This window comes from Diplotaxodon limnothrissa, linkage group LG12, assembly GCF_057381915.1.
Source record: "Diplotaxodon limnothrissa isolate DT_005_m linkage group LG12, D_limnothrissa_male_GT1.1, whole genome shotgun sequence".
In the NCBI taxonomy this organism is placed as follows: domain Eukaryota; kingdom Metazoa; phylum Chordata; class Actinopteri; order Cichliformes; family Cichlidae; genus Diplotaxodon; species Diplotaxodon limnothrissa.
The window spans coordinates 11,713,861-11,741,247 of NC_140607.1; the positions used below are offsets into that span (position 1 = coordinate 11,713,861).

A 27,387-nucleotide genomic window follows, 5' to 3' on the forward strand; every position below is an offset into this window, starting at 1 on the left:
GCCACAGAGAAGGCTCTGTCGCCACAAGAATGAAGTAGTCCGTGGAATTGACAACATGAGTTTTGAACTGGACCTCATGGTTTTCTCTAGAGCAAAAATAATTAGGAGCTCAGACAGGTAAGAAGGGGCTTGGCTGGTAAGTGCCTTAAAAACAAAAAAGTAAGAGTTTAAATTGGATCCTGTAAGGAACAGTGACCCAGTGTAAAGAGGCTGGGGTTATATGCTCCTTCCATTTAGTGCCAGTTAGTTCTGAAATTTCAAGTTATTTTCTCGAAATTTTGAGATAAGTAACACGGAATTTTGAGTTAGTGCTGCCAATCGGTAATCTACGTGGTAATCTACGTGAATGATGTCATTTCCTTGTTACCCGGAAGCTGAAGCCCTCAGCTACAAATGACATGGCTAAGCTACCAGTATTACAGTAGCTTAGCTACTGTAATACTAAGCTACTGTATTAGTATTACAGTAGCTTAGTACTGTAATACTAATGCACAAATTGCTGAGTATTTTCAGTGTGGCTTCAGAAATGCTGAAATCCTTGTGTTATTAGCCGAATCACATGGCATTACTATCGGCAAACATACTCTCGAAAGCACCAATTTGTTGCGATCCGGTTTTGAGTGGGCATTCCTCTGTGCCATATCCTTCCAGGTAACAACAAAATGACATCGTTCATGTAGATTGCTAATTGGCAGAGCTAACTCGAATTTTTTAACTACTTTTCTCAAAAATTTGAATTACGGCCCTGGTCATAATGTCTCTTGGTGGCTGTTTCTTGTTCTGTCTGTGTCTTTAAGTCCCTGCAGGTCCCTGATTGGATAAGCTGACGGCTGCTGATTGGTCCCCTGATCATGGTTGCTTTAAAAATCCCTCACCAGCAGTTGTTCGGGGCAGCAACTGACAGCAGCATAGACCTGACCCTGGCCTCCAAACTTTGTGATATTTGTGACTCTCGTGACTTACTGAGCTTTGTACATAGTATGTACAATAGTTTTCACTTGTAAATAGCACATTGTAAATAGCACTGAAACAGAAGGGGTGAGCTGCCTTATTATTTTCCTTGTACTATTTTCTCCTGTTTATTTCAGTTAGGGAGTTAGGTGTAGCGTTTGTCTTTTGTTTGGTTTTTGTTTCACATAGGGTTTTAGATAGCACCTCCTCACCTGACTTAGCTTGTTTTGTTTGTTATTTTGGCCTTTGTTCACCCCGGAGCTTCATTTTCAGTGTAGAAAAATAAAGCACCGTTCACTAAGAAATTGTGTTTTCTGTGTATGGTTTTGGGGCCCAGGGCTGGTTCACTTCCTTTTTTAACTCTTATGTTACGTTCCTGTACCCCTAGACTGGGACGTAACAATGTGTCTGTGAAGGTTCTCAGTCATCCAGGTCATCGTAGTCAAAGGAGCTTGCAAAGAAAAGCGTCTGGACTTCTTTAAGTTGCTTGAAGACGTTTCACCTCTCATCCGAGAAGCTTCTTCAGTTCTAAGGTCAAATGGTGAAGAGTCCCAGATATAAACCTAGTGGGAGTATCCCCCCCACAGAGGGACAAAAGGACCCCCTGGGACGTAACAATGAAATCCTTGTGTTATTAGCCGAATCCCATGGCATTACTATCGGCAAACATACTCTAGAAAGTGCCAATTTGTTGCGATCCGGTTTTGAGTAGGCATTCCTCTGTGCCATATCCTTCCAGGTAACAACAAAATGTCGTTCATGTAGATTGCTAATTGGCAGAGCCAACTCAAATTTTTTAATTACTTTTCTCAAAATTTTGAGTTAATAAGTCGAAATTTCGAGTAAATAACTCAAAATTTCAAGTTATGGATACTTTTTTTGTGTGGTGGAAAAGAGCTTCCATAATCTTTACCTTACAATATAAACCTTGAAGGGTTTGTTAGTGTCATTTGGTCCTGTATAAATAAAATTGAACTTTATGATGCTATGATCTTTTCTGATTAATGTATTGGGTTTTCTGCTTGTTGGCTTGAACATCATACCAGAGCCTTCTGAATATTTGGATGAACTTCTGTCTTGGTAAGTTTTTATTTTCAGTTTTATTTGCATTTTTAAATAGTTAGTTTTCTCATTGGAATCATGTAAGGCTACATTTATGAACAAGGAACTACATTCCTGGACAAGCCCTGTTTTTCATTGAATACATTTTAATAATCAGACTAGCTGTACTTACGTTGGCCAGCCCTCCCCGGTCGAGACAGTGAAGAGGGTCAAAAAAGCCCACAGCACATTGTCATAATGGAACTCATACTTTTTCCACTCTCTGGGCATGGCGGCCACCTCGTCTTTGTCATAATCTAGGAATTGTCCTCTGTAAGAAATAAAGCAAGTGGAGACAGGCACACAATAAGTAGCATTTGAAAGTTTAGTTACTTAAGCTCTGAAATATGAAGTGAGGCTGTGGGGATTTTTTTTAGACCAACTTGCAGTCTTTCTCCAGGCCTTTGGACTCATCAGTGCAATAAAAGAATTTCCCCTTGAAGAGCTGAACTGCGATGACGGCAAAGATAAACATGAAGAGGATGTAAACAATGAGGATGTTCAGCACATTCTTCAGAGAGTTAACCACACAGTCAAACACCGCCTGAGGACACAAACAGATTTTAAATTTTAAATGAAGAAGATTACACAAAATTTGTAAATATGATTTAATGCTGGTCGTTTTGTTACTATGCTGCTTTCTTAACTAGAGCTGTCTACAAAATGACTACTAATTAACTGCTACAGTGCTCAGCATAAATGAGTACACCCCACTACGTTTGTCAGAAAACCTTTAGTTTCCTTTCTATGAGATACTACTACAAAATATTCCCACAAATGTGGGCCATTGATTGCAAACAAGATTTGTTTATTTGTGCACACAAAAAAGTGATTTTCCTAACAAATTCATTCAAGCCCATGTCGCAAAAATGAGTACACCCCAATTAGGAGAAAAGCCACGCTTAAGACTTCAAAATTCGAATTAACAGGCATTCAAGCACAGGTGAGTCTAATGATTCATTTAAGAGATGTCCAGCAGACAGGTGACTATAAAAGGACATTAATTAACAAAGAAAAGCCCTTCCTGGCAGGAATTGGACCCAAACGCAAACTCACTGGAGACAGGACTGAACTCAAAATGGCAGCTTGTATTGCTGAACACAAAAACTCTACAAAATCTAAACTGAGAAGACTCTATCAAAACACACAGGGAGCTACAAGTAGAAACACACAGTCATGAGGGACAACTCGACACTGACTCAGAGAAACACAGGGTTTAAATACACTGGGAAGTAACGAGGGGAATGAGACACAGAAGGAGGGCACAGTTGGGAGAAATCAGGACTGACGAGACAAGCAAAGCAGGATGCATTCACATAAGACACGGACCATCAAAGTAAAACAGGAAGTATCACACAGAGACGCGAACGTGACACAGTGGAGACAGCAACTAAGAAACACAGAGACAAACCATAAGGCAGAGGTCTAAGAAGACCAACCATGAGAACATAATGCAGAGTGACAGAAAACAAGAAAACTCAAACATGCAAAGACACACAATTACACAGAACAGAGGGGACACAGAGAGACATGAAGGGCAAGGGATCAAAACTAGAAGCCATAGAATAAATCACACACAAGTACAATAATACAAAAATCACAAAGAACTAAAAACGCTGGGTCAGGAGACCCAGGACCGTGACACTTCCCATTTCATGCTGTCAGCAATGGCTCCACATGGAAGAGAAATGTCACAAAATCTGAGAAAGGAAATAATTTCTTTACACAAAAAAGGTGAGGGCTACAATAAGATCAGAAAAGCTTTACATATCAGTCAAAGCACTGTAGCAAAAGTGATCCAAAAATTTAAAAAAGATGGAATTGCAACCATTGTACAGAGACGTCCAGGCTCTCCACGTAAGTTAACATCTTGACAGGAGCGTCTTCTGATGCGCACACTTCAGAGGAATGGCATGCATGGGTATCGTCCATGAAGAAAGCCTCTCCTAAAGTCCATGCACAAAAAAGCACGCCTAGAATTTGCTATGGCCCATGCTGAAAAAGATGAAGACTACTAGGACTCTATAATCTGGAGTGATGAGACAAAGATCACTGTTTTTGGAACTAATGGTTTCAAAACTGTATGGCGTGGTAAAGGTGAGGATTTCAAAAAGAAATGCATGGTGCCTATAGTGAAACATGGTGGTGGCAGTAGTGATGGGATTTCCGGCTCTTTTTAGAGAACCGGCTCTTTCGGTTCGGCTCACTAAAAAGAGCTGGCTCTTTCGGCTCCGAACCGGCTCTTCAGGTTGTTTTGTTGCTTTAATTAATTAATTATTAACAATAATATAAAATTATGCACAAAAGGAATTACTAATGTAAAATAAAAAAGTGGTTTTATTTATATATTTTTATATATAAATATATGCGGTGGCCCCTAGAGATGAAACATGTACAAACTCCAAAACACATTTCTAGCATGAACTGAACTTCCAAAACAGAGCTACCTAGATCACTTAAATTACACAATTGAAAGCATGTGTGTATTGTTTGTGTATTTATACACAAGCACTCATATATATTCAAATAATTTTAAAAAATGTTCATTTACCTGTTATTACCACACACCAAATCCGGTCGTTGGTACTTCCTGGCTTGTGTAGCCACTAGGTAACAAAAGCTCAACATTGCACCTAGCATCCTGGAGCACTTCTGTTGTCTTTTGTATGTGCTTTAGAGTTCATACCTGTTTTGAAGTTTGTACATGCTTTGCCTGTAGGGGCCACCGTAAATATACTTTTATTTATTCACTCCACAGAAAATGTAATAAATAAATCATATAATACAAAAATCAACTATTCACATTTCAACTTTTAACAATTTAAATTTTCAGCTTTTTCCTTTTACAAATTTAAAGTGAAACAACACAAAACACTGCAAACCACAACACAATTAAATATAAATTAAAATATGAAAACAAAAAGAACATGCATATTCTCTGTCATATGGACCTGCATGAATAAACTTTCTGAATCCTTTATCATCTGCAACTGAAAATAGTTGTGGATGATTACTATACCTTTCTAATGTGACGTTGTTGTCCCTGGCTCTTTCTCTTTCTCTCCCTCCCGGTCTGTTCCTGTGCTACTGAGTGTAACTACCGCCCCTCCCCCCTCATCCCAGCGTAAAGCACAAGGCTCGCATGCGGAGTGAAGCGGAAAAAAGAGAAAGAAAAAACCCCCCACAGTTCACGATAAGGAGCCGGCTCGCGTTGTTCACATCAAAGATCCGGCTCGTTCACATCAAAGATCCGGCTCTAAGAGCCATTTCGTTCGTGACCGACAGGTGGCAGTGTCCTTATGTGGGGCTGCATGAGTGCTACTGGTGTTGGGGAGCTGCATTTCATTGATGGTATCATGAACTTAATGTTGTGTACTGCTTTATAATGAAGGAGAAGATGCTGCCATCACTGCGTGCACTTGGTTGTTGTGCACCTTTCCAACACGACAATGATCCAAAACACACATCTAAAGCTACTGTTGCATTTCTGAAGAAGAACAGGGTGAAGGTGATAGACTGGTCAAGTATGTCTCCTAATCTGAACCCAATCGAACACCTGTGGGGTATTCTGAAGCGACAAGTTGAGCATCACTCTCCGTGCAGCATCCAGGCTCTAAAAGAGGTTATTCTCGAAGAATGGAAAAAGATAGATGTTGCAATATGTTGCCAACTTGTTCATACCATGCCTAGAAGACTTGTGCTGTCCCTGAAAATCACAGTGGCAATACAAAATACCAGATGTAGTAGTTTTTGTTGCAGGGTGTATTCATTTTTGCTTCAACCAATTTGAGTAAAACTGAAGATTTTGTGATCTAAGTTATATTATTAACCTTATTTTCATGTTATGGAGTGTTGACTAAAACTCAGCTTTGTGAAAATTTGGGAAAGTGTTTTTTTGTTCATTGAGCTACTGATTAAATTTGTACTTTTTAAAGGGGGTGTACTCAAGTCCTAGAATTGAACCTCAAATTCAAATTTTATTTGTCACGTACACAGTCATACACAGTACGATATGCAGTGAAATGCTTAGACAACTGCTCGTGACCTAAAGAAAAAAAAAAGAAAAGGCTATGAATAAGATAGGAAATAAATATGAAAAATTAAAAAGGGTAAATTTAACTAGGAAGGAATAAAATAAAATATAAAAAATTAAGGTTAAAAATGAAATAACGGTACAACACAAATTAGAATGAAGGGTAAATTTAACTGGGAAAAAATAAGATAAAATATATAAATTAAAGTTGAAAATAAAATAACTGTACAACAAAATACACAATACACAGTATAGAACTATATAAGAATGTATGAAGAAATATAAATATATATATACAATAACAGCAGCTGTACAAGTATTAACTGGAAATGAAGAATATAGTGACCAGTGTTGTGCAATCCACATTATTTAGTGTCTTGTGCAGTGCAAATATGCTTAAAGTGATTTAAGTGATGAAGTGAAACCTTGAGTTTTGGCAGGCGCTTGATGGTCTTCAGAGGCCTGAGAACTCGAAGAACCCTCAATGACTTGATAGTGCTGATGTCCTTGCCTTTGGTTCCCCTATGAACAGCAAATATGTTTAGACCACACAAAAATGTATCCACAAACAATATGCAGTTAATGTAATCTTTGTCAATATTACTAACAAAAGCCATATCTGAAATTAGACCGTATGTTGTAACAGGGTTTGATTGTGGTAGGATGTGAATGAGGTGTGTTTAGATCAGCTGGGTGACAGAGAGATGCAACAATAGCCTTTCTGGATATGAAGAAAACATTGAAATATTTTTATGAAAGTTTATTAAGCTCGATGCATGATGGTCAAGAAGTACAGATCAGCGTAGACCATAAACTATGTGGCGGTGTTGTACTGGGTGGGCATCTGTGATAACAGGGTGAATGCTCATACATTAGACTCAGAGTTGTCTGCAAATCAGAGTGCCTGAAGGGGATTGTGGAGCAGGAGGAGATGAAACTTAACAACCAGGGAAATCTGGCAACTAGCCCCCTGCATATTACCCTCAAACTTATTATGATTATACAGTTTTTAAAAAACTTTAAACTCCATAATTTAATAATCAATATTAACCCTTTAATATATAAAAAAAGAAACTGAACAGTTTTGATTCTTATATACTGAGACATGGGCTTATACATGAAGGTATGACTTCTAACAGACCACTGGATAATTTTTTTTTCACTGCAAGAGTCAGAGAACATTCAGTGCTTGATGACAAGATGAATATCAGTGCCATGCTTGTAAATGCAGTGCTGCAGTCAGGACACATTCCAAGAAAGTTGGTGAGCGTCTAATCGAAGAAACAAAGAGCCACTGTCCTGGCAAAGTAACATGACATATCTTAAAAGCTTCAACCACACTGGAAGTCACGTGGTCACCAGAGACCATAAAAAGTGAATGCCATTTGACAACTTTAAGTGACTACAGGCAAAATGACTGCTGAATACTAGCTACTTCAATGTCATTTATATAGCACTAAATCATAACAGCTCTTTATATTTTAAGGTAAAGACCCCTACAAAAATAGAGAGAATACTCAAACAATCAGACAACCCACTATGACCAAGCACTTGGAAAGCAAAATCTCCCTATTAACTGGAAGAAACCTCCAGCAGAACTAGGCTCAGGGAAGGTCAGCCAAGAGAGACAGGACAAAAAGTGTATGCAAAATTTGATGCAAAGTGTGAAAACACACAGAGTAAAAACAGGTGAAAAAGATGCAGCCAGTACATCATCATCATAAGCTTAATCTTAAAGATAGAGAGATCGTCTGTCTCCCAAATCAAAACTGGGGACTAGCTCTAGTGGGGCAATCGTGGCTCAAGAGTTAGGTGTTCGTCTTGAAATCGGAAGGTTGTCGGTTCGAGCCCGGCTCCGGCAGTCTCGGTTGTTGTGTCCTTGGGCAAGACACTTCACCCGTTGCCTACTGGTGATGGGGTGGCTGTAGCTCAGGTGGTAGAGCAGGTCATCTACTGATCGGAAGGTTGGTGGTTCGATTAGTCTGCATGCCAAATATCCTTGGGCAAGATACTAACCCCAAATTGCTCTCCGATGCATCCATCGGAGTATGAATGTGTGTGAATGTTAGCTATTAGAAAAATGTGCTTGTGAATGGGTGAATGCACACGTTGTGTAAAGCGCTTTGAGTGCTCAGATGAGTAGAAAAGCGTTATATAAGAACCAGTCCATTTACCAGAGGGTGGCGCCAGTGTCCAGAGCGCCCCAGGGCGGCTGTGGCTACACTGTAACTTGCCATCACCAGTGTATGAAAGGGTGGATGATTGTGTATAGTGTAAAGCGCTTTGGGGTCCTTAGGACCAAGTAAAGCGCTATACAAATATTTACCATTTACTCTACAGAAGAGGGGCCTGAAAGCTGAAGACTGCCTACTATTCTATTTTTAAACACCTTAGAAACCACAATTAAAATCAAAATTTCATGATATGGTACTATGACGTCTTAAAGATGAGATGGGGCCTTGAGGCAAATGTTGTTGTGATTTAGAACTATATAAATAAAACTGATATGAAATTGAATTGAATTTTTCAAGACGTTGCATATGACAAGAAGAATTTTAAATTTATTCAAATCACTTTTATTGTCACATCACATGTGCTCGTACACTGGTACAGCACATGCGAGTATAATTCTTGTGTGCAAGCTTCACAAGCAACAGAGGTGTGCAAAACACAATAGCATAAGAACAAAGCAAAATATAAGAATAGGAATCTGAGAATTATAAGAATAAATATATGTACAAATATAAGAATGTATGCGCATTACTGAATAAGTATGTCAAATATGTATATATACATATTTATATATATATACATATTTATATATATTTATATATATATACATATACATATACATATACATATACATATATATATACATATACATATATACATACATATATATATATATATATATATACACATATACATATATACACATATACACATATACACATATATATATATATATATATATATGAATACCCCCATGAATACCAGAGGCGCAAAACACCAGCTACTGGTAGACAGAACAGTCAGCCGAGACTGCAAGACCAGACTGACCAACCTGTGCACTGCCTGGATTGATTACAAGAAGGCCTATGACTCAATGCCCCACAGCTGGATACTGGAATGCCTAGAATTGTACAAGATCAACAGGACCCTAAGAGCCTTCATCAGGAACTCAATGGGGATGTGGCGTACAACACTAGAGGCCAACTCCAAGCCCATAGCACAAGTCACCATCAAGTGCGGGATCTACCAAGGAGATGCTCTGTCCCCACTGCTGTTCTGCATAGGCCTGAACCCCCTCAGTGAGATCATTAACAAGACTGGCTACGGATACCGACTACGGAACGGAGCAGTTGTCAGCCACCTCCTGTACATGGATGACATCAAGCTGTATGCCAAGAGTGAACGAGACATCAATTCACTGATCCACACTACCAGGCTATACAGCAATGACATTGGAATGTCGTTCGGACTGGAGAAGTGTAGTCGGATGGTAACAAAGAGAGGGAAGGTAGTCAGAACTGAGGGGATTGAACTACCAGAAGGCAACATTGCAGACATAGAGGACAGTTACAAGTACCTGGGGATCCCGCAGGCAAATGGGAACCATGAAGAGGCCGCTAGAAAGGCTGCAACCACCAAGTACCTGCAGAGGGTCAGGCAAGTCCTGAGGAGTCAGCTGAATGGTAAGAACAAGATCCGGGCCATCAACACGTACGCCCTGCCCGTGATCAGGTACCCTGCTGGGGTAATAGGCTGGCCAAAGGAGGAGATAGAAGCCACTGACATAAAGACAAGAAAGCTCCTTACCATGCATGGAGGGTTTCACCCCAAGTCCAGCACCCTGAGGCTGTACGCTAAGCGGAAGGAAGGGGGCCGGGGACTGGTGAGTGTCAGCACCACAGTCCAGGATGAGACAACGAACATCCAAGAATACATTGGGAAGATGGCCCCAACTGACCGAGTGCTCAGTGAATACCTCAGGCAGCAGAAACCCAAGAAAGAGGAGGGAGACAAGGAACCATCATGGAAGGACAGGCCCCTGCACGGTATGTACCACCGGCAGATAGAGGAGGTGGCTGATATCCAGAAATCCTACCAGTGGCTGGACAAAGCTGGACTGAAAGACAGCACAGAGGCACTAATCATGGCAGCACAAGAACAAGCTCTGAGTACAAGATCCATAGAGGCTGGCGTCTATCACACCAGGCAAGACCCCAGGTGCAGGCTGTGTAAAGATGCCCCAGAGACAATCCAGCACATAACAGCAGGGTGCAAGATGCTAGCAGGCAAGGCATACATGGAACGCCATAACCAAGTGGCCGGCATAGTGTACAGGAACATCTGTGCTGAGTATAACCTGGAAGTCCCGAGGTCAAAATGGGAGATGCCCCCAAGGGTGGTGGAGAATGACCGAGCTAAGATCCTGTGGGACTTCCAGATACAGACGGACAAAATGGTCGTGGCTAACCAACCGGACATAGTGGTGGTAGACAAACAGAAGAAGACGGCCGTAGTGATCGATGTAGCGGTTCCGAATGACAGCAATATCAGGAAGAAGGAACACGAGAAGCTGGAGAAATACCAAGGGCTCAGAGAAGAGCTCGAGAGGATGTGGAGGGTGAAGGTAACGGTAGTCCCCGTGGTAATCGGAGCACTAGGTGCGGTGACTCCCAAGCTAGGCGAGTGGCTCCAGCAGATCCCGGGAATAACATCGGAGATCTCTGTCCAGAAGAGCGCAGTCCTGGGAACAGCTAAGATACTGCGCAGGACCCTCAAGCTCCCAGGCCTCTGGTAGAGGACCCGAGCTTGAAGGATAAACCGCCCGCAGGGGCGTGCTGGGTGTTTTTTTATATACACTCAACAAAAATATAAACGCAACACTTTTGTTACTGCTCCCATTCCCCATGGGATGGACTTAGAGACCTAAAATTCATTCCAGATACACAATATAACCATCCCTCCCAAACAGTGGTCACAAATCAGTCCAAATGTGTGGTAGTGGGCACATCTGCTATATTGAGATAATCCATCCCACCTCACAGGTGTGCCACATCAGGATGCTGATCTGACACCATGAGTAGTCCACAGGTGTACCTCAGACTGCCCACAACAAAAGGCCACCCTGGAATGTGCAGTTTTGTCTCACAGCAAAATGCCACAGATGCCACAAGCAATGAGGGAGCGTGCAATTGGCATGCTGACAGCAGGAATGTCAACCAGATCTGTCGCCCGTGCATTGAATGTTCATTTCTCAACCATAAGCCGTCTCCCACAGGCGTTTCAGAGAATATGGCAGCACATCCAACCGGCCTCACAACCGCAGACCTCGTGTAACCACACCAGCCCAGGACCTCCACATCCAGCAGGTTCACCTCCAAGATCGTCTGAGACCAGCCACCCAGACAGCTGCTGGAACAATTGGTTTGCACAACCAAACAATTTCTGCACAAACTGTCAGAAACCGTCTCAGGGACGCTCAACTGCATGCCCGTCGTCCTCATCGGGGTCTTGACCTGACTCCAGCTCGTCGCCGTAACAGACTTGTGTGGGCAAATGCTCACATTCGATGGCGTCTGGCACGTTGGAGAGGTGTGCGCTTCACGGATGAATCATGGTTCACATTGTTCAGGGCAGATGGCAGCTGAGAATGTCCCAGTTCTTGCATGCCCAGCATACTCACCGGACATGTCACCCATTGAACATGTTCGGGATGTGCTTGACCGGCGTATACGACAGCGTGTACCAGTTCCCACGAATATCCAACAACCTCGCACAGCCATTGAAGTGGAGTGGACCAACATTCCACAGGCCACAATTGACAATCTGATAGACTCCATGCGACGATGTGTTGCACTGCATGAGGCAAATGGTGGTCACACCAGATACTGACCGGTTCTGGGTCCCCAGACCCCCAATAGAACAAAAAACTGTAAACTTCCAGGGTGGCCTTTTGTTGTGGGCAGTCTGAGGGACACCTGTGGACTACTCATGGTGTCAGATCAGCATCCTGATGTGGCACACCTGTGAGGTGGGATGGATTATCTCAATATAGCAGATGTGCCCACTACCACACATTTGGACTGATTTGTGACCACTGTTTGGGAGGGATGGTTATATTGTGTATCTGGAATGAATTTTAGGTCTCTAAGTCCATCCCATGGGGAATGGGAGCAAAAACAAAAGTGTTGCGTTTATATTTTTGTTGAGTGTATATATATATATATATATATATGTGTGTGTGTGTGTGTGTGTGTGCATGTGTGTGTGTATAAATATATAAAATTACGTAAAATAAACTACTCAGAGGTTTAACAGAGAGCCAATGAAGAGCAGCTAATATGGAATAAATATACTCTCTCTTTCTAGTACCTGTCAGTACTTCTGTTGTAGGATTTTGGATTAAGTGGATTAACTTTCAGGATGATTTTCGAACAACCTGATTGTAAATTAGAATAGTCCATCCTAAAAGTAATAAATGCATAAACTAGTTTTTCAGTATCATTCTGAGACAGGGTGTTCCTAATTTTAGAACTATTGAACAAATGCAAGAAAGCAGCCCAGCACATTTGTTTAATTTGTTCACTGAAAGACCAATGTCAAAATGACTTCAAGATTCCTCAAAGTGTTACTGGCCAAGACAGAGTAAGCACCTGGTTAGATACCATGTTTCTAAGATTTTTAGGGCTGAGTACAGTACCCCCTGTTTTATCTGAATTTAGAAGCAGGAAATTATAAGTCATCCAGGTTTTTTTTTGTCTTTAAGAGCTTCCTGCAGTAATTGGTGTGTTATCTAGCTTCATGTATAGATAAAGATAAATTCAGTCCACTGTCAGAAGAAGACCATAAGAAATTATACCTACATCATACTCCAATCGCTGTAATAAAATATTATGTTCAACAGTATCAAATGCTCTACTAAGCTCTAGTAGGATAAGTACAGAGGGAAGCCCACTATACACTCCTCAAATCAGAGCCAGACATTTGAAACACCCGGGGCTTAGCCCTAAAGGGTAGTATGCATGTGGGATTTTTTTTTTTTTTTTTTTTTTGGGGGGGGGGGGGGGGGGGTGCTTTTAATTAAGCAGCAAGGCAGAACATAATCAGGGCTGTATCAAGACACAAGGACTAAACCCCAATTCAACCAGACCCAGAACTGATTCGGAATTAAAACAGGACTGCAACAGTTCAAAATCAGGACTGCTTAGGACTTAACCAAGACAGAACCAGAATCAAAACTAGATGATAGTAGCACTAAAAATCATCATAGACCTGCACTACACTTATTTTTTTTATTTCTACCAAAGTACAGATTCAGAAAAGTTCATATAATTATTTAGCCTTGTTGTGCAAACAAGCCTGCATAACTTAATAAATATATAACTTGAAAAATAACAAACCTAAAAAGAAACACTAGGTACGGGATAAAAGAGTACCTATGATACGGTGATTCTTTTGTAAACAACCATTTGACTAACGTGTGTCTCACCTGCTCTTGTTCCATCTCTGTTCTGTCCTCATTCTCCTCTCTATCCCTCTCTGTTCCTCTCTCTCCCTCTTTGTGCTGACAATCATCAAATATACAGTTGAAACCAGATATTTACGTACTCTTCAGATGAAAACACAAACACTTTTTTAATTGTAACATCAAATCAGACTAAATGTTTATTTTTTTTTAGATTAATAAATATAAAAAACATATTTGTTAACTTTAAGAGTAAAGAGAGAAACTATCTGCATTTCTTAATTGCAAATGGCACCAAATTGTATTCAAAATTGAGCCACACTTATGGTGCTCCACAATTCGTTTCCTGGTGTTTTGGTTGACATTTCTTGATTTTCCCATTTCAAAGAAACAGGCTCTGTGTTTTGCCTTATATGCATCCACAGGTGTGCCGCCAATTTACTCACATGGACTCTACTAACCTCTCAGAAGCTTCTTCAGCTCAGAATGGAATCGTCTGGAGTTTTCTTATTAATTAACAATAAACTTAGTTTACATGTACTCCTAAATTTGATGAAAGTGATAAAAAATAGAAAGCTCTGTCTCTCTTTATTCTGACATTTAACTAATTCAAAAGATATTTCAATATTTATTTATCCAAAACAAAACAAGTTTACTCTAAATTGATGTTGTACAGTAAAAAAATGTTCTTCTGTTTTTTCTTTTCTCATTGAAAGAAGCCCCTTACGTCCATTCTTGTGTATCAGTACATTACTGAAACCGATTTATTTAGCCGTGGAGGGTAACAACTGAAAATATGAAATAGACACACATGTAAGCTAAGACTCTCTAAAGAAACAGCATTGTTGTTGTTCGGCTTTTCATTTCGCTATTTGTTAATTCAATTGAAGAGCAAGTAATGTAATATGGGTCAAGTGATCAGTTTGATATCAATCTTTCATGATACACCGTCATATTTACATTATTTGTACAGTACGAATGATTTGCTTTGGTACCTGGTCGAACTTCACTTCTCCTCTGTCTGTCTGGCTCTGTTTCTCCAACAGCGCACTCGCAGGCTGCAGCTGCCCCGCCCCGCTTAGTGCCTGAGCTCGGATCATACCAATATTAGGGGGGATTTACGCACAGTTGTAAATTCCCACAGTGTGCACTATGTGCTTCGAATATTGTGTGTAGTTTTTTGTTTTATACAGTTGTCAGCCAGGCATCTAACTATGAAAAAATTACACTCCAAAAGACCCCGGGCTTCTGAAAAAACAACCCGGGCTTAAGCCAACCCCCCCCGCTCCGCCACTGCTGCACTGCACAGCATGCACTATGGCACACCTGTGAGGTTTAATTCCATCATCTACCTTCTTCCACTCGGATATATTTTTCGTAAATATAATATTCAGTTCCACTGCTACGCCGATGACACCCAGCTCTATCTCTCTACCAAACCTGACTCTACTCTTCCTCCACCCTCCCTTATCCTCTGTCTAGCTGAACTCAATTCTTGGTTCTCCTCCAACTTTCTTAAACTCAACAGCAATAAATCGGAACTTCTTCTGGTTGGCACCAAACGACTGCTATCCAGAATTAACAATTTCTCTCTCACCATCAATAACTCACTGGTCCCTATCTCTCCTTCTGTGAAAAGCTTGGGTGTCATTCTCGATAGCACATTATCCTTTAACTCGCATATCAATAATATTACACGTGCAGCATATTTCCAACTCCGTAACATTAATCGCCTCCGCCCCTTCCTCACACCTTACGCCACTGCCATTCTCATCCATAATCTTGTTATCTCTAGAATTGACTACTGCAACTCATTATTATTTGGCCTCACACAAAAATCTATCAACAAGCTCCAACGTGTCCAGAACTCTGCTGCCCGTATTATTACTAGGACTTCTTCTACCCACCACATCTCCCCAATCCTGAAGCAACTTCACTGGCTCCCGGTCAAATTTCGCATCCATTTTAAAATAATTCTGTATACGTTCAAGGCTATTCACTCTCTCTCTCCACCGTACCTCTCTGACTTATTACAGATGAAGCTCCCATCCCGCTGCCTCAGATCTTCATCTTCTCTTTCTCTCTCTGTTCCCTCTGCTCGTCTGATCACAATGGGAGGGAGGGCCTTTAGTTGCTCTGCCCCTCGACTTTGGAATTCCCTACCCCCGGACCTCAGAAATATTAGCTCATTCTCTCTTTTTAAGTCCACCCTTAAAACTCATTTGTTTAAAATTGCCTATTCTTAAATTTCTGTATGTTTTAACTTTTATCTTCTATTCTTATCATTGTGTATATTTCCAGTTTTTATCTGTTGTACAGTGTCCTTGGGTGCTTTGAAAGGCGCTATTTAAATAAAATGTATTATTATTATTATTATTATTATTATGTTGTTTAGTTTGTGTTTGGGAGTTGTGTCCTTGGGATGAACCAGTTTTTGTAGTGGCTGGGTTTGACATGCACTGGGATGTCGTGCTTGGAGAAGATTCTCCCTGAGTTTCTCTGATAAACCTGCGACATAAAGGATGACAATGTTGATGTCTGACCATTGTTACTGTGCATCGTTATTGATCTGATGATAGCCCAGTTGGGATAACCGCATTTTTTAAGAGCTTTCTTTACATATGTGTGTTCCTTTTCTTTCCTTTCTGGCTTTGAGTAATCAAGATTCTGCAACACCATCAGAAAACATTTCCTCTATGTTTGTGTTCCAGAGTGTGGTGGGAGTCAAAGGTACTGGTCTGCATGCACGGGCTTACGATAAACTAAAATAAAATAAATAGACTTATTAAAAGAGCCAACAGTGTACACAACATTGTGTTAATGTCTGCCAGGCATGCATTAACCCAAGTCAGCTGACCAATGTGAAGCACATTAAAGCAGTCAATTAACCACAGCACATCAGCTGATCACACTGTTTAAAACTGCTACTACCCAGCTCATTAATTAACTGATTTTCTTCTACATATCTCATTGTCAAATCTCAAACTGGGCATTTGAGCTGCTGTAGCCTGCATACAGTTGCTGTTACAGAATTCCCAGTACCCCCTACAATTGCTACACTTGCGTAACTCACTGAATATCATCAGTCATGTTTTGTCACTTATCCCCACTCTGTGCTTATTTCTGCTCTCTACCACCTGCTTTCCCATATACATATATATGAGCATGTAGGAGTTAGCTCGTGCTAACTCATGTTAGCAGTTACTGTATTAGCAGTGGAGCTGGCAAAGAATCAACTAAGGGATAACTGCATCTATGCAAGCATTCAACTTGAGGTGACACTAAGGCAAAACACATGTGTAGCATTCTTTCATTTCATGGAGATATGTCACGGTCATTTAGCAAAATACTCATCTGATGCTGAAAAAACAGTCTATGCGTTTATCAGCTTTGGGCTGACAGGGACTAGTACTGACAGGGACTAGAAAGAGAAAGAGTATTTCTCCCATACTGGCTTCTTCATTGGCTCCCTGTTAAATCCAGCAACTGAATTTAAAATCCTGCTCTTCACATACAAAGTCTTAAATAATCAGGTCTTATAAGTGACCTTCTAGTGCCATATCACCTCATTAGAGAACTTCGCTGTCAGACTGTGGGCTTATTTGTGTTTTCCCATGATGCATTGAATGTCACCCTTTTCACTTATACTATGTGTTTATACAATTCTCTGTTCTCAATTTAATTATTAGTTATTATTAATCTCTGGCTCTGTACCACAGCGTGTCTTTGTCCTGTTTTCCTCCCCTCACCCCCAATTGGTCATGGCAGATGGCTGTCCCTCCCTAAGCCTGGCCTTGCCGGAGGTGTCTTCATGTTAAAAGGGAGGTTTTCCTTTCTACTGTTGCCAAAGCACTTGCTCATACCGGGTCATATGATTGTTGGGATTTTCTCTATGTTCTTTTTATCATTGTAGGGTCTTTGCCTTACAATATAAAGTGCCTTTAGGCAATTGTAGTTGTGATTTCATGCTATGTAAATAAAATTTAATTGAAATTTTCATACTGTTTCTATTCCTTCTCTGCGCAGAAGTCCATTTTGAATTAGCTTCTTTGAATCCACTACTGACAGTTTTATCCAAATGAAATTCAAATGTGAGAACATTATCAATTCATTTACAACTAAACCATTCACAGGTTTTCTATTTTGTTCCCAGGTTGAAATGGGGAAAAAAAATCAACACGTGAGCCTTAAACTATGTTTTCTATATTCATGATTTTTTTTAAAATAAAATTACGTTATCCCTACAACTGCATACACACTGGAAGTGATTCACAGTGACGTGGCAACCAGGAAAGTAAAGGAAAATCTACAACTTCAAGTGACTATGGATGAAATAACTGCTGGCAATGCGAAGTGTGTGGGACCCAAGATAAATGTTTCTCAACTTCCAGGTGAGTCAACCAGTAAGAGTGAAAAATAAATGTTTGACATATGACCAGGTAGTAATATCTTCCACAGGATAACTAAGCACCTGGAGCCTGGAATGTATGCAAACAACAAGCCATCAGCTTCAAAGCAATGTGCGATAAACAAATTATTTCCAATCTATAGGCACCTTAGTTGGGTTATTTGGGACTTAATTGATGTTATGGGATTGAAATACAAGAAAATACAACAATGAAAAATGTCTGTACAGCTAATTGAAATGTAGTTAAGGGTTTTGGTAAGTACAGGCAGGTTTTAGTTGATGGCACTCAGACACATTACTGTTATGTTTAAAAAGACATTTGTTTCACTGAAGCATGAGTTTAATAATTTATACATGAAGCTGATCTAAGCATAAAAAGAATGGTGGTTAAAAGGGTGTATTAGGATGAGGTATAAGGTAAAATGGGGTGGAGTAGGATGCAAGTGGATTGGGGTTGCATGGGGGGTTCCCCACCTGGTCACACCTTGTTGCAATCTACTTGGGGGAGAACAGTGGTAAAACAGGGTACAAAACATTTATGGATGCTTCACATACATAAACAAAATAAGGCATATGTTTGCATCAACTGACAACAGCATAGTTTCAGAAAGAAAGAAAGAAAAAAAAATGTAACAATAGATTTTTTTGTTTGGTAGCAGTTGATAAACTATTTCATTGACAGCACATAGTGAAAACAAGAGTGAAATCGTAGGTATGATTGCGTTCTAAGTGCTATTTCTAGAGGTAGCCTTTCACTGAAGTAATACACAAATAGTAACTGTCGTATTAAAACAGGCAGCTGCTATGTCCTTGTCTGTAATATACACACAACAACTACTGAGTCTCAACCAAAATATCAAATGAAGAGATCAAATAAGAAAAACAATGGCCTTTTAGGAAATTGTCTATATAATAATAACGGCATTTAGAATAAAACTAATTAAAGAAATGTTACATGAGTCCTAAAAACTGGGTTATCACTTGCATCTGAATCCAACATTACAAACCAGTATTGCAGTTTGCTTCATCATGTTTAATGATGCAGTCTGAGTAGTTCAAGAAGGTCAAGTCACAGATTCAAAGATTTGGCCTTGGATTCAGGTTTGTTGTCCATGCGACAAGCACTTGATCAAATGAATGGTAGGCAGTTCAAGATTCATGCATGATGAGAGAATGACAGCTGACAGTCAAACAAGGCTTGGTATAAGATAGCGACAATACGGCAAAGACTGAGCAAAAACCATCCGCAAATTACTTGTTTTGATTTGACTAAACCTGCTGCAGAAACAAAAGGAACTCAATTCATAAAGACAATTTAGAATCACATCTACAGAGATATCAAGTATTTGATATTCTGTAAATGGATCAAACATGAAATAAAATGCAAGAAAAAAAAGAAAATATGACCATAAAATAAGAAAACTGGAATTAAAATTCATCCTGCTTGTCTTAAAACGGTGGCTTTCTGCATTAACAGCATTTGATCAAATGGAGAGCTTTTTACTTGTTGGTAATTATCTAATTAAACTAATTAAATTAACACACATTAGCTCCTTTATGTTGATAAAATAGACTCAATTTGACTTTAAAGTATTTCAAGCATAAAATTATGCAGTGTGTTTTTCTTTAAATCATTCAAAAGGCTTGTAAACAAACGTGATACAATATTTCTTTTAAAGCTGTCGTAGTGATCTGCAAAATTGGAAACAATATTGCTCTTGTATTGCAGTGTAGAGCTATAGGTAACTAGGTATAGGTAAGTCTCATGTGTGAGAAACTAGTCAGATTAGGTTATACGTGATTTTATTTGTATGCTGAGCTTACTTTATAATTACTGAATCCTTTCACATTACATAATAAAGAGCTTTTGAATTTGGACTGGCTGATATTCATCTAAAAAACCTACATTTAGCATTTTTTGTTGATATCAGCTGGTATTATCTCAGTTCTCTTTCTCCACAAATCCAGTAAATATATCTAATATAGTATAAACTTAGTAGTAGCATCCACATCTACGCAGTACATGAGCCAGTTATAAAAGTAAAAAATAGTAAAAATTAATTAAAAAACAGATTTTCAATTATCTTTCAGTTTATGAGCTATCGAAAGTAATTAAATTCACTGTGATAGAAGGTAAAGTTTATATGTCCTCTCCATCTTGGTTGTCTATTACCTATTCTGGGAGAGGTCTCTTCTCTTCTCAAGTTTGTGTAAGTTTTTTCTTATCTGTCCTCCTATCCCGTCTATTTCACTGTTTCTATTATTTTTACTTCATATTTAAAAAAAAACAACCCCCCCCCAGAAAAGAATAGAATAAGTAGCTGTTTCCACAGCTAGTTTCATAAAGTTTAATTTATTTTCTACTGAAGCCAGTGATGCTCATTAGTCACTGAAAACATTAAACATTAATTTAACTAGTATTACTTTCTGAGCACAGGTCTGGAACAAATCATCCACAATGATGATGATTTAGACAGATGTCTGTCAAGGAACATAATGTACACTGTTGTGCAAAAGTCTTGAACCACACCTCACTTCTTTATGTTTTGCTTCCATGGATCCAGATTTTCTTGTAATGTTTTTAAAATGGTCTTCAGCAATAGTTTTCCAGATTTTCTGAAGGTCTTTTTTTAAGTTTTTTGTTTTCTTGGAAAGTTAGCTGCATTTTCTCCAATTTTCAGAAAAAAAACACCAACAATGACACAGTTAGGCAAAAATAAATATTATATTATCTAAATATTATTATATATTTTCACCAACAGGGTGATTCCCAAAGAGCATTGGCAACAACCTGGACACAGGACCTGAGAGATACAGCTGGCCATTCAGTTCATCCATTTACAGTTCACCAAATACTCCTAAGGAAGGAAATGCTAAATTACACAAGAACTAGACTGAATGTCCTATGGAATGATGAATTCACATGTCTATAGCCAACTGTAAAACATGTTGGAGGCTCTGTTGTGAGTTGAGTCTGCATTTCAGCCAGAGTTTTCATTATGATAATGATCCAAACCACACTGCCAGCGCAGTAAAAGTATACCTGACAGAAAAACACTAAATGGATTATCAGCTACAGCTTAGCCTTGATCTGAACATTATTTAAGCAACATGGGATCATCTGAACAGAGAATGGAACAAAAGGCAGTCAAAATCCAAAGAGGAGGGTTTTTTTTAAAATGTCCTTTAGGAAGCCTGTAGAACTATTCCTGAAAACTACACTACTTGACAATAAATAAAGATGTTAATACAAAAATATTGGCTTTTTGTACAAACATCATTTTTGCCTTATACACCGTATTTATATATTTATAAGTATACTGATAAGTGGGATGCAAAAGTTTGTTAATAGTCATTACTTGCCGGTATAAATCTTTGGTTGTTACAATAAAAAATGTCAGTTAAATATATCATATAGGAGACACACACAGTGTTATTTGAGAAGTAAAATGAAGTTTATTGGATTTACAGAAAGTGTGCAATAATTGTTTAAACAAAATCAGGCAGGTGCATAAATTTGGGCACCACAAAAAAAATAAATAAAATAAAATCAATATTTAGTAGATCTGCCTTTTGCAGAAATTACAGCCTTTAAACGCTTCCTGTAGGTTCCAATGAGAGTCTGGATTGTGGTTGAAGGTGTTTTGGACCATTCCTCTTTACAAAACATCTCTAGTTCATTCAGGTTTGATGGCTTCTGAGCATGGACAGCTCTCTTTAACTCACACCACAGATTTTCAAAAATATTCAGGTCTGGGGACTGAGATGGCCATTCCAGAACGTTGTACTTGTTCCTCTGCATGAATGCCTTAGTGGATTTTGAGCAGTGTTTCAGGTTGTTGTCTTATTGAAAGATCCAGCCCTGGCACAGCTTCAGCTTTGTCACCGATTTCTGGACATTGATCTCCAGAATCTGCTGATACTGAGTGGAATCCATGTGTCCCTCAACTTTGACAAGATTCCCAGTCCCTGCACTGGCCACACCACCATATTTTACTGTAGGTAGCAGGTGGTTTTTATTTTGGAATGCTGTGTTCTTTTTCCTCCATGCATAACGCCCCTTGTTATGCCCAAATAACTCAATTTTAGTTTCATCAGTCCACAGCACCTTATGCCAGAATGAAGCTGGTTTAGCATACCTCAAGCGGCTCTGTTTGTGCTGTGGGTGGAGAAAAGGCTTCCTCTGCACCACTCTCGCATACAGCAACTCCTTGTGTAAAGTGCGCCGAATGGTTGAACAATGCACAGTGACCCCATCTCCTGCAAGATGATGTTGTAGGCCTTTGGTGCTGATCTGTGGGTTAACTCTGACTGTTCTCACCATTCGTCGCTTCTGTCTATCTGAGATTTTTCTTGGTCTGCCACTTCGAGCCTTAACTTGAACTGAGCCTTTGGTCTTCCATTTTCTCAATATGTTCCTAACTGTGGAAACAGACAGTTTAAAGCTCTGAGAAAGCTTTCTGTATCCTTCCCCTAAACCAGACCTTCCCAAAGTGTGGCGCCCGCCCCCTAGGGGGCGCGCAGAGCCATGGCAGGGGGAGGGCGCGGGATGACAAGGGGGGGAAAAAAACAAAACGCTTGGACACTGCGAGCACGGGGTGCCTACAGAAACGCAAAGCAGGAGATGAAGCATAGCTGAATATGTTTCCAAACCAACTTCATTCTAAGCCAAAGACTAGAAAATATGGTGAAGCATATCTTCCCTTTGGTTTCACCTGCACAAGTGCCGAGGTAGGTCTCCCCTGCAGAATTGGTTTTCCCTTCGTCGGGAGCAGCGCTGGGCTGTTTAAATCACGGTCAAACAGTATCTCACATTCTTGATTTTTAGTTCACAAACACTTCTTGTATTGACTAACTACTCCTGACATTTTGGAGATATACATACTATACTATACTTTATACAGTAAAGTTACAGTGGGATACAAATAATATCAGGCAGATCCTGCCACGATTTGTTCCCTCGGTTCAAATCACGGACAAACAGTATCCCACAGCTGTTTATGTTTTTAAACCTATTTTGCACAGAGAGGCATTTTTTGAAAAATGCATTGATAGCAATGTTGAATATTATTACACAGGAGAAAAAAAAACAACTACACGTAAAATAATCACACCGTGACGCCTCTGCCTTTGTAAATGGAGGGACAGTAACTGCGTGTGTATGTAAGCGTGTAAAACCTGCAGACAGTAAGATTAACAGTATTTTGTCTCTATCTGCCATTCTGCAATTCATCTTCAATCTCCGTTTTCGGTGATTCCCAACGTCGTTTACGTGTGGACGAAACAGCTGCGTTTTCAAAAATACTCGTGTAGGTGCGGATGTAGCGTAAAAGAGTTAGTTTATTTTCTTACTACCTGCAATTTATCGCAGATTACTTGTATTTGCTTAATTGTTTACTAAATGTTTGAGGTGTGAAAGAAACCGCAATGGAGCAAAATATGGGTGTGTGTGGTTGGAGGATGTGTGCGTGTGTGTGCGTGTACTCTTCAGAGAACATTAAAAGAGGAGGGAAACTTACAATTGACCCCCTTAAATACTCTTTCTCATTATTGGATTCACCTGTGTATGTAGGTCAGGGGTCACTGAGCTTACCAAGCCAATTTGAGTTCCAATAAATAGTTCTAAAGGTTTTGGAATCAATAAAATGACAACAGTGCCCAAATTTATGCACCTGCCTGATTTTGTTTAAACAATTATCGCACACTTTCTGTAAATCTAATAAACTTTATCTCACTCCTCAAATATCACTGTGTGTCTCCTATATGATATATTTAACTGACATTTTTTATTGTAACAACCAACGATTTATACAGGGAAATAATGACTATTAACAAGGTTGCCCAAACCTTTGCATCCCACTGTGTACTTATATACTGTATTTCAATGTATATGTCCACATGATTTAATATAAGACATTGCACCAATTTTTATCTACGTTTAAAATATGAAGAAATAAGGCAGGCTCAAGACCTTTGCAAAGTACTGCCTATCATTTCGGTGTAGATGGAAATCATGTGACACTACAGTCACAGGAATGTCATTTAACACCTCTATTTACGAGCACGCATACAGTCACATGGTACTAGCATGCACACTCTAATCCGCATGCTACGAGCTCAATATTCTCTGACGACTACTCGTGCCCACTGGCACCAGTTTTCTTGTAATGTTAACAAGTCTCTGCTGAACAATTAATATGAAATTAATGTGATCATTCCAGTCTAACCAAAGCTGTGGCAAAACACAGTGCTGATAAAAACACCTCTCAAAGGCTCAGGGAAGATACGAGATATGAGCACTATCGTGCCATGTCCCCAAATAGCACAAATGGCTATAGAGCAAGGACCTGATGCCAAGCAACACGATACACTGCTGGAACCAGGTTCTCAATCTGCATGACGCATGAATAGCTGGTGGACCAGATGCGTGTGTCCCAAACAAAACATTACACACTGCCAAAAAGATACATTCTCACAAGCAATTTCACTACATATACTGCTTACTGCTTAAACAAAAACAAACAAACAAAAGAAAATAAAACAAAACAGATAAGGGTGGTAATTTGTCATTCTGACATTGCTGATTGTTTCCTTCAACAATCACTATTTTACAATCTTTTTAATATAACTGTGTTCTGTGTAAAATGGATTTGCCCTAGCTTCTGGCATGATTCAAAACAAGTGGGCAATTTTAACAGAAAAATATTTTTGTTAGCAGTTAATTTAATCTTACTCACAAAAGGATGCTGAAAAATGTATTGGCTTAAATTTCTATACAGTTTGAAAATTGTGTTTGTCCGGTTTCCCTCATAGAATTGTGGCCAAATACATTTCCATATAGTAAACAGGGTAGATTGTTGTTGGTGTATTAAAAAAGACAAATTTAGATTATTTGACTTTAATTTTAACTTTAATTTCTTTATACTTTGTGACCTAGATGTCAAGAAGTAAGACCGAGTATGTGAGGAAATTACTTGTTTTTGCAGTGTAAGCCATGTATGTTTTCTTTCTCACATACATACACACTGATAATGACACAAACAGGCAAGATGAGAGAGGTAGAGGAGGCATTACCCCATGAAGCTCCTTCAAAACGATAACAGGACAGAAACAGGGAGAGGATTATGTAAATTAGCACATTGTACAATATCATAACACACACACACACACACTCTCATACACACCTCTCACACATACATAAAGAGGTCATCTGCTTTTGTAAGGTTAGTGTATGTGTATAGTGTTTGTGGTCAAGGCAAACGTTTTGGCACAGGAACAAATTTTGTGTTTCATACATTTTGCCATTTGTTTCAATGATATAGTGAAAAATAATCGCAATCATTTCATAAGCTTCAAAGAGTTCCTTGGCAAAAAACAAACAAACAATCAAATTCATGCAAAGAGACAGTACTTATAGTTATGACACCTCTTCTTTATAATTTCTCCAGTTTGCTGTGGCATGCTCAATATCAGCTTCTGGACCAAAACCTGAATAAAGGTGACTCAATCCTGCCTTATCAGTGCTCAGAGTTGATCAGTTTGTGAGCTTTTCGATTGTCCAGCCACTTCCAGTGAATAAGAAACAATTTGCTGAAATTATGTGAATCTGTACTTAGTGATAACTAAGTGGCTGAGAGAGCATCAAACTAACATTTTGGATCCATACCTAAGAGAATCTTTAAAAAAACAGGTAAACAAGCGAAACATGAAATGTAAATGATTGTTCTTCACTTAGAAACATGTAAAAATAATTAAATGAAAACTGAACCAGTACAGTATATAAAACACAGTTTTTGCCACTATCAAAACTTGACTGTAGCTATGACTGTATATTTGGCTAACCAAAGGTACGCACTATCATTTAAATTATATGTCATCTCTCAGTGTAGTGTGGTATTTGATGTATATTGCACATAACACACCAGATTCAGGATTAACAATATCTGTAAATGTCTCATTTTATCACAGAAAGACAGAAGCTGTGGAACTTACGAAAAAGCAAATGCCACCAGTGCCCCACTGACCACTATGAAGTCCAGGATGTTCCACAGGTCTCTGAAGTAGGATCCAGGATGAAGCAATAGCCCCAGGTCTACCATCTAAACCAAGAACAGGTAATTTATGTTCTTTTGCTTATTTTGTTTAACTTAAAATTACCTATTAAAATCAACTGTTATAAGGACTTTCTTCTGTTTATACTTTTGCTGATAATGAGTATCCACTATTACAATGGTAATAGTGTATGACAAAAAATAAAAAAATAACAAAAAAATGTTAGAGACAGCAGTGTAATCACTCTCGCTGGCAGAAGAGTAAGACAAAAGTCATGAACTGCAGATTTAAATGAATATTGAAATGCGATTAAATATGGTGTTAAATTTGTCACTGACAGAACACTGTCAGATTTAAATACTGTGGATTATACATATAAGAACCATAACACAGCAGATATACTGAGTGAACTGCACTGGTCACAGTGAGGTACATTCCTGCCTCAGTATCGTATTATAGTATTACTTATTTGGTTTCTGCAAGTAAAAACTGAAATGACTCACCAGTTTGCTTCTGATAAAATATAATGAAAACACATACTAAATACAGTGAACAATAGTGAATTTCAAATGGTATTAGTGTTTACCTTGATCACCATTTCAAAAGTGAAAACACCAGTAAAGGCATAGTCCAGATATTTGAGCACCTGTAAAAAGACTCGATTAATACTGACAAAGACAACAAAGTAGAAAAGAAACTGTAGATACTATTCTGAAATAGTTCTACTTGCGTAATAATCCAGTATATAATAATCTATCATAGATGTATGGCCCCATTTTTAGGCGCCACACACAGACAAAAAATATATATAAATGTATATAAAAAACCTGACTCAGGCAGAAGAAAAGATAAGAAAATATACTTCTCTCAGTTCTGTATGAGTACAGTGGGTATTGTATGTAGTTTTATTACTGTGTACTCTGTGTCTCACATTGTTGCGGGGTGCATTAGTCCAGACAGGGTCCTCTGCTGCCAGAGCAATACTGCTCATCGCAATGACAACCAGGATGGACATCTCAAAATAACGCAGAGTCACAATATAGTGACACAACCGCCTCACCCTGAGGAAAAAGAGGCCAAGAAAAAAGAAGTAAGTACTTGCTGTTGCTTCACTGTTCTTGTCCCTTCCCACACTCCAGCAGTGTTAAAATGCTATATACAACTGGTGCCTGTCAGCACTCATCTGTACCATGAGATTGGCTTTTAGTAAGACATGCAATATGTTCTTTTTTACAGATATGAAATAAAATACCACCCAAGAGCTACACTGGCTAACATTCACAGGATGTTGTGATGGCTCAGTGTGGTAGCACCTTATAACCATATGGAGGGAGGAAGCAGAGCTCAGAACTCACGGATTGGTCTGTC

At 39.2% G+C, this 27,387-nt stretch overlaps 1 protein-coding gene across 1 annotated transcript in view; it reads right to left on the reverse strand.

Moving 5' to 3' along the window:
- LOC146620902 (voltage-dependent N-type calcium channel subunit alpha-1B-like) overlaps positions 1-2,542 on the reverse strand; it is a 137,568-nt gene extending 135,026 nt beyond the window's left edge. The window contains exons 1-2 of the mRNA XM_085367122.1: positions 2,436-2,542; positions 2,186-2,323 (exon numbers count right to left, since the gene is read on the reverse strand). Of these exons, the coding sequence (XP_085223248.1) occupies positions 2,186-2,323; positions 2,436-2,527 (230 nt within the window). The 5' untranslated portion in view covers positions 2,528-2,542. The remainder of the gene's footprint in view (positions 1-2,185; positions 2,324-2,435) is intronic.
- Positions 2,543-27,387: the final 24,845 nt, after the last annotated feature.